This window comes from Halichoeres trimaculatus, unplaced genomic scaffold (genome assembly GCF_033239565.1).
Source record: "Halichoeres trimaculatus isolate MK-OKI-2021-1 unplaced genomic scaffold, fHalTri1.1 fHalTri1_scaffold_20, whole genome shotgun sequence".
Classification (NCBI taxonomy): Eukaryota; Metazoa; Chordata; class Actinopteri; order Labriformes; family Labridae; genus Halichoeres; species Halichoeres trimaculatus.
Window position 1 is genome coordinate 19,137,709 of NW_027437198.1, and position 7,936 is coordinate 19,145,644.

The window sequence follows — 7,936 nt, forward strand, 5'->3', positions numbered from 1 at the left end:
TTGATGTAAAGTATAAGACATCTATAAACTTCTTTTGATCAAAGGCAGAATCCTATTTCGATAATCCACTGTGGTGCCAACTTCTGAGAGGAAACAGGAGAGGAGATTAGTGTCAAGTTTCCCCAGCATTGTGAGGTTCAAGAAGCAAATACAGAGGAGAAATGTGTCTGGTAGGAGCAGTAATTCATTTCACACAAATATGGTTATTTGAAATTTATGTAAATTGTACAACTTTATCGTTTTCTTTTATTTTGAAGAAAAAAAAAACTTAAAGAAGAAGCATGTGTTCAAACCACTGCCTAGTCTAATTAATGATAATCTGAATGTTTTTGATCCTCTTATTCAGTGGCAGGATGTTCAGCCTCTTTATGCCAGTAAAAACACTTAGGTAGGCACTGTTCCAAAAAGACCCATTTAAAAAGCAGCATATTTTCTAATTCACAGACTAGTCCAAAAGTAAGACACCCTAAAAACAGCTAAATATGGGATCACACTGTGGGTAACTGAAGAAATACTACCCTAATAATAAAAATTGAAAAAAAGTCATAAAAGTCCTAGGAATTTCAGTTACTTGTTAGTAAACACAACATTCAAACTGGACTCCTCCTCCCTGGATCAGTGCCAGCAGCAGCAGCACACAACCATAGCCTTCGACCAAAGCTACATGAACACACTCATTAGCCCAGCAACCACCTATAGCATTGCGTTGCTACGCGAAAAAGACTCAAGAGCCATGCACCTGACATAGTATGTTAGCACAAGCTTACCACCGGGTTATTTGATACATACCTGGTTAGCAGAAAGCCAACTTGTGTTGCTCTTTATCTCGTCTGCTCTCCAAGTTCCCAAAAAGTCAAGCCAGGCTTTAGCTGTTTGCCGTTTTGTTTTACTTTGGTTGTTTTTTGTCCGTGCTATGGCCACTGCATGGGATAGCTTCTTCCACTCACTAATCAACATGGAAAGTCACTTGCCCACTGGGTGCACTGTGACTGGCTTATGTAACCACACTTACTCTCCGCCAAGAAACATCCCGACACAGAGAAAACATTCACATACAGGCTGAGGAAAAGGTTTGAGGCAGACACTGACACGTGTGTGGAGGCCCAGAAGTTAGGATTGGGTGGGATTACCCCTATAAAAGTTGACTTTTTTTTTTTTTTTTTAGAAAAATCCTGCAGACTTTACCTGTAAGTGTTTTATGAACTCTGATTCCCTAAAGACAACCACTGGTTCAGTCAAACTGAACAAAGACTTGGGCCAAAAATAAAGGGCATGGGAGTCACTGATAAAGAGGTAACGTAAATGACTGACAAAAAATAAATCAATGGCCAAACATGAGCGAATAAAGACAACTAATGGTGTCGACCGTCTTATGAGTAAAAAAAATAAATGAATAAAAAAACAGAGGGAGACAACATCACAAGTGATTCCAGTATCTGCCGATTGGTGAGGACACCTGTGACCCAGCTTTTGATCTCTGGATTTGTGGTTGCATGGCAGAAAAACATGATACAACCTGCTGACACGTTAATCTCTATTTTTGAGATCAAAAGACTGACAACCATGCAGGGCTTTCAGACATCATCAGTCTTTCATGTGTGTTTACATCCAATCAATAGAGCGTTCCAGCATTATGGCAATAGCCACTGACCTGCTACTGCCCCTGATAGCAGTGGGTGGCTACACTACAGCTGATGCACAACAGTTTACCAGGATTTCCAGCTTCAGAGCTGGAAATCCTGGAGCTCCTGGTATTTGTTAAGCCTGGGGCAAAACTTATCATGTATATATATATAATTTTTCCCATCCTGTAAATTTTTAATTGCTTTAATTTTTTTTCATTCAATAAACTCATGAGCTCTTTGGAGGAACTTAGAATTTGTGAAGGCTTTGGCGACTCATCATGTTTACTTGCTGTTTATATTACACTCTGTGATTTGATTTTCGTAACGTGCACAAAATATAAAGTTATTATTAGTGTCTTATTTTGACCTGGTACATTCTGCATACTCAGTACCTTGTTGCTTTCTGTCCAGATCTGCAAAATTGGGATCCCACAAGGTTTGATTCTCGGACCTTTACTTTTTACTTTAGATGTGAAACTTTAACTGGACAGCTGCAAAGGGGTTAAACCCTAAATGTGTTCATATTATTTATTTATTGAGAAAATTAACTTATTTTTACATCACAATAGCTCCAACATAACCACCTGACTTTGAACTGTAATAAAACAAAATCAGCATGTTTTTCAAGAAAAAGAAAATACATTTCTCTGTGTGCCTTTAGATTCCCAACTCAAATTTGATGGATACGTTAAGAGACCGCTGAACTTTTAAAATCAAATTTAATTTTTTTCCACTTTTCAAAACAACACAGATATCCACATGTATGATATCTACCCACTGCAACATTCATAACTGTTATGTTTTTAAAGAAATTTGGTTTATCAGCTTTGACAGTATCATCAACTTTTCATTTGTAAAAAATAATTTGTCAGCTTATGAACAACCTTGCGCTAAAAATACTCAGTGTGTGATTGAAACTAGAAGGGCAAAAAGTGGAAACTGTGTAGCAGGAAAAGGTAGAACAACAGTTGGCCAGTTATCCTTCTTGGTGAGAAGTATGAAACTTAACCAATAAAATAAAAGGTTTCTTTAAATACAAGTGGTAAGGGAAGTAAACCCTAACTGGGTGGCTGAAAATCTGTGAATCTGTATATGGAGTTGTTTACTGTTGGTTCACAATGCTGGTCTTCATGTTTGAAGACCTAATTTTGTATTTTATTTCATTTTGTGTCATTTAATTTGATTTAACTTAATTTAATTTTATTTATTTTATCTTATTTTATTTTATTTTATGATTTTTTATTTTATTTATTTATCTATTTATTATTACACATAGATCCTATTGTGTGTTTTAATGTTTGCAGTATCTTAAACTCAACTTGCTGTTACTTCTGTTTTAAACAAATGAGCCATGTGTAGACAGCTGTGTGTATGCCGTTTTCTTTCTTTCTTTCTTTCTTTCTTTTTTTTTTTAACTACTTCGTACAATGTTTCATGCATTTGTTCCTGTCAAGAAGTAAATAAAGTTTGGGGATTAAAAGTATTGCATGTTGAGTTAAGGGATTACTTGAACATGTTTTTGATGAATTGAAATTCAGTTGCGCAACCAAACCACTGAGTTACAAATAATCTACTGACATCTTGTGGTGGTTGTTATGTGTCATCACACTACCTCAACTAAGTTATACATCTAATGTTTGTCAAAGACTAGCTTGGGTACTATGACTGTGTTAGTGTTAATCTTTTTAGACATGCTGCCATCTGTTGCATAGGTATGGCATGTATGGTCAACAGTGACCTGTCAGTCATACATGCTATATAAAGGACACTTCATTTCTTCGCCATGCAATGGACAGTAGAATCTCTTAAAAAGAAATGAACGTGTTCTGTGTATGCAAAACTTCTGCTTCCTGCTTTGCAGCCTCTGATTTCCTATTTTTCCTTTCACAGATGCTGTTGAGACATTTTTTGTCTGAACCACACAAACTGTTTTCTTTGATTTATGTTGTTTTTTGGAGTACTGTCTGTGCATGGGGGCCAAGTTTCCAGCAATTTATGTGCATGTCTTTGAGGTAAAGCCAGGTGGTGCTGTTGCTACAGTCAAAGTTTGTATGTTTACAGATGGGAAGCTTGTAAATCAAGAGTAGAAATTGCAAGTGCTGTACAATCACATTTTTGAATGGGAAGTAGAATCACTGTGAAAATTATTAGAGTGCTTCTTTAATTTTTTTAATTAATTCGTTAACTTAAAGGGACAATGTACATTATTGAACATAACTGTAACCCTTTGATGCATTGTAACAGAGTTAGCTTACAGGCAAGGCTTTGTTTTAGTTATCTTTGAGCCACTGAGTCTCCTTTTTCTGATGGATTCAACTTCAAAATATGCAACAATGTGGTGGTCACACATCTTACTGACAGAGTCTTGCAGTGTGGTGTACTACAGCTCCACCGGGTGGTTTATTTAAGCTACTTGCAAGAAGCAGGGTGTGACCAAAGGTCTGTGACAAAGATTGCCATTTCTACAGCTGATGGATGGTTTAATGGATCATTAGCTTGGAAAAGTATGAGGACTTTTGTTAAACAAGAGATAACAGATATGATTTCTCTGTGTTAACACGAAATCAAGACCCAGTGGTAGTTAATTTTATTATTTCTTTAAACGACTCAATCCCGTCTTGTTTCAAATGGTTTATTTAAAAGAATACTGACAAAAATGCAAAACTTGGGTTTGTACAAAGCAAATTAATCACAAAGCACGGCACACTCGCAACACAGAGTAGGCTATACATTTCAAGAATGGTAGATAAAAAAGCACCATTTTTCAAAACTAGATTACAAAAATTTCAAACATTTTTATTTGGCTTATCAAGTACAAAGAGTATTCAGGAGAAAAGGAAAAAAACAAAAACTTCATGAGTCCATCAACACTTCTGTCATCTTTTTGAGTTGTACAAAGATGTTCTCATTTCCTTCGAGACGGTATTCTTAGTAAGGCACACAATTCAAAGCATCAGACACACGAAAAAGACAACATTTAATAAAAAAAACAAACAAAAAGCTTGATACTCTGGCAGTTGAAGCGACATCTCTTTGGCACAGCTGCATGATTTGTGAGAGACACGAGACTCTATCACGTAAATGAGCATGACAATGTTAATTTGACAACACTATGTACAAAATGTATGTAAAAATGTTATAAATATGTCTAAAAACCACAGACACTATGTACATCTTTGTACTGAAAAAATGGCAGGATTTCTCGTCTTTGTTGTCACACGTGATGGATTGGTGGAAGTCAGGGGAGCAACAAAAGTCAACGTGTCACCAACACATTTTGAAGTCACCACAGGAATGAGTACTGTTACATTCTTTGGCTTTTGGTTAGATTCACAAAGCAGGCAGCTGTGATATGTTTCAGCATGTGATGGGAACATAACGGATAAAAACAGCTAAAAAAAAAGAATCCCCAGCAGTGATAAACCTCTCCATTCTGTGTTTACAGCTGTTAGTGACACGTGCACTTTTGTTGTGTTGATGGGATGTCAGTCTTTGGTCTGTGGGCAGTAGGCACAGTGCGATGTTGTTGAAAGGGGTACTCCTTACTTCCCCCTTCTCTTCTCTCCTCTGCTCCTTCCCTCATTCCTTCTTCCTCAGCACAATATAAATGAGGCCACTGATGAGACTGAGAGGGAAAGCCACCCAGGCCAGCACGTAGGCGTAGCCGAACTGTGGGCCGGATCCATCATTTGGACCCATCACAGTGTAAATGATTGCTGCGCACATCACGAACACACCTAAGAGGAGGAAAAAATCAGAGGAGAGGAAAGATGAGGAGAATCTGGAGGAATCTGAAACAGATGATCTCACAGCAGCTCCACCCTCATCTGTTCAGGGCGTGACACTATGAGCGTGTGATGAAGTCATACTCACTCGCCAAGATCTGGAAGATGGCTGTGAAGAAGAAGCGTCCACCCTTCACAAGTTTGAACAGCTGATACACAAATGCAATGAGGGAGAAGAAGCAGAAGAGCACAGAAAGGATCATGAGGGCTTGCACCGCCTGGAGCCAGTCTGAGGGAGGGAGACAGGAAAATTTAGGAGCACAGTTTTCCAACATGTTCACAACTTTACCTGCAGGTTCCACCTTATATGTGCTCTTTTTGTACTGCTGACCTACCGTCATTGTTTGCAGGCTTGCAGTGGTAGCCTCCATTAGTTGTCATGCAATTGTACCACAGATCTGAGCTTGTATCCCCACCTACAGACCAGGCCTTGTAAACACAACAACACAGAAACTTAGGACCACACAGCTGCATTGATTAAAAAAAAAAAGCCTAGGATCATGAAATAAATTACAGACTGACTTATTCCAGCATTTTGTTTGCCTTTTTTGCACTTTTTCTTATTTTAAATCCAAACAATAAGTGTAATAGGACTACTTACACTGGCTGCTGTGGACACAATGAGGAGAATGAGGATAATAAGGTGCAAGATAAGCACACCGAGCAGGATGAGCAGCATTTTCTCAAGTAGATCTAGCGAGACGGAAAAAATAAACATTATTAGTCCCCATGAAAATACAATCCTACCATGTCCCATCTGGACGCTAGATGGCGCCATTTCACCACATTAGCACTAACCGCAATGTTTACCTCTATACGAAAGTATCCTCTTACATTTCAAACGTAGAAAGAAAAGGAGGAAGAAATCATAATTTCTTCCTTATGTGGCGAAATAAGTCAGTTTTGGTTTAAAGTGAGGCTAAAGGCGCTTGATTTTAGACTTTTGATTCATTTAAAAGTCCAAATTTCTTAATTAAAACCGCATTCATTTCACGAATGGGTGTGTGCAAAATGAAAGCCCCGGAGAAAGGCTGTTTTTGGTCGGTATGAGACAGAAAAGCTCACGACAAATCAATCCCTGCTGCTGGAAAACAAACTCCAGCCATCTGCAGGAAAAACATTCCAGCGTAGTGCCGCCATGCGTGCGCCTCAACATCTACCGTCTTATTATCTAGCATGAATAAACGAAACTAACAAAAAAATATCAAAGGATTGAGCCAGCCAGGAATGCATAAGAACAGGTTTCATTTTCCGCTTTGTAATAAATCCAAAGTCGAGATTGAGTCCAGCGGTAAATTCCTGTTGTATGAGGAGGGAAAGTCAATAAGAACTCAGTTTGTAAAAAAGAAAAAAAAACTCCAAAACATAAGTCCAACTTACAAAAGACAGAGCGAAGCAAGCGGGAGGTTTGATTCCGTGATATGGAAGTGCTCAAGTGAAGAGTTTGGAGAAAGTTTCAGCGACTTTCTGTTCCTCTCGACTCTTCCTCTGTGGCTACTATTCCAGATGTGGCTCACACACCCCAGTCAGTCTCTTTCTCCGCCTGAGAACACCGCCCTGCAGGCCCTGCACGTCACCAGGGGCCCGCTCCAAAAACTTCTCTTTTTCCTTTTTTTCCCTCCTCCTCTCCTTCTCCTTTCCTTTCCGAGGAGGCCTATCATCTGGATTGTAGTAAAGGCCACAGGATTGCATGGAGTATCCTATGATATTATTTTGCAAACCGCGAAATGTAAGCTTTTATGTGACATGTCTCTGTTTTTATGGCTTGAAAGAGAAGTGACACAAAAGTAAAAGGGGTTGTGAGGAGTTTTAAAGTTATCTTAAAGAAGTCTCCCACCTATCCACACTTAAAATGATATCAACACCAATATTGATATATAATACATTTCAAAATGCTACTTTTTAGCTTTCCAATCGGGTCAAGAAGGATCAGATTGATTTACAGCACGTCTAAGTCTCTATGACAACACCATGCCAGCTAGCAAAGTTTTGCAGTGAGAAGTGAGAGCTGTGCTTTTCTCTGCTAAAAATGATTTCTTCAATCAATTTTGTAGAGATGGTGGGCTCAGAAGCTTAACTGTCAGACAGAAAATGGACAGAGGAAAGCTAAACAGGGGAGTGATACAGCCACAGCTAAAGGCTCAAAGGGCTAAACCGTTTGTGATAATGTTCATTTCAACCCACATACAGCAGTTATTCTGCAGTGGTCTGTTCTAACTTGAGAGTCTTTCAATGAAATATACAATAGTCTTGTTCCAAAACTAGAAAAGCACTCAGAGAGCGCAGACCTCCGCCAAGCATATAGTGATTGTCACGCAACACTTAAGTCCTACTTTAATGTTATACTCCCTTCCAGCAGACTGTCTGCAACAATTTGGTGTTAGTTGCAGGTTTTTTTTTACGTTAACTTGTTATCTGAAAGTATTGAAAATCATGATGACAAAGTACATATTTCTTATTCTGGATCTTAGTACCCAGAATGTTGCCAAGATCTGGATTGTACTTTTACATCTGTATCAGAAATTA

At 38.5% G+C, this 7,936-nt stretch overlaps 1 protein-coding gene across 1 annotated transcript; it reads right to left on the minus strand.

Annotated features, from left to right (window-relative positions):
* Nucleotides 1-4,243: 4,243 nt before the first annotated feature.
* On the minus strand, nucleotides 4,244-6,944 carry pmp22a (peripheral myelin protein 22a). Its single transcript, XM_074696794.1, has 5 exons — nucleotides 6,791-6,944; nucleotides 6,012-6,103; nucleotides 5,746-5,839; nucleotides 5,499-5,639; nucleotides 4,244-5,362 (listed from the first exon to the last, which is right to left on the minus strand). Exons 2-5 carry the CDS (start codon nucleotides 6,087-6,089, stop codon nucleotides 5,205-5,207), a joined length of 471 nt encoding a protein of 156 aa, XP_074552895.1. The 5' UTR covers nucleotides 6,090-6,103; nucleotides 6,791-6,944; the 3' UTR covers nucleotides 4,244-5,204.
* Nucleotides 6,945-7,936: the final 992 nt, after the last annotated feature.

Coding starts and splice junctions, on each gene's coding strand:
- pmp22a (XM_074696794.1), bottom strand. CDS start 6,089: ATGCTGCTCATCCTGCTCGGTGTGCTTATCTTGCACCTTATTATCCTC. Junction 5,840..6,011: donor TTGTGTCCACAGCAGCCAGT/GTAAGTAGTCCT, acceptor TGTGTTTACAAG/GCCTGGTCTGTAGGTGGGGA. Junction 5,363..5,498: donor CATCTTCCAGATCTTGGCGA/GTGAGTATGACT, acceptor TCCTCCTCTTAG/GTGTGTTCGTGATGTGCGCA.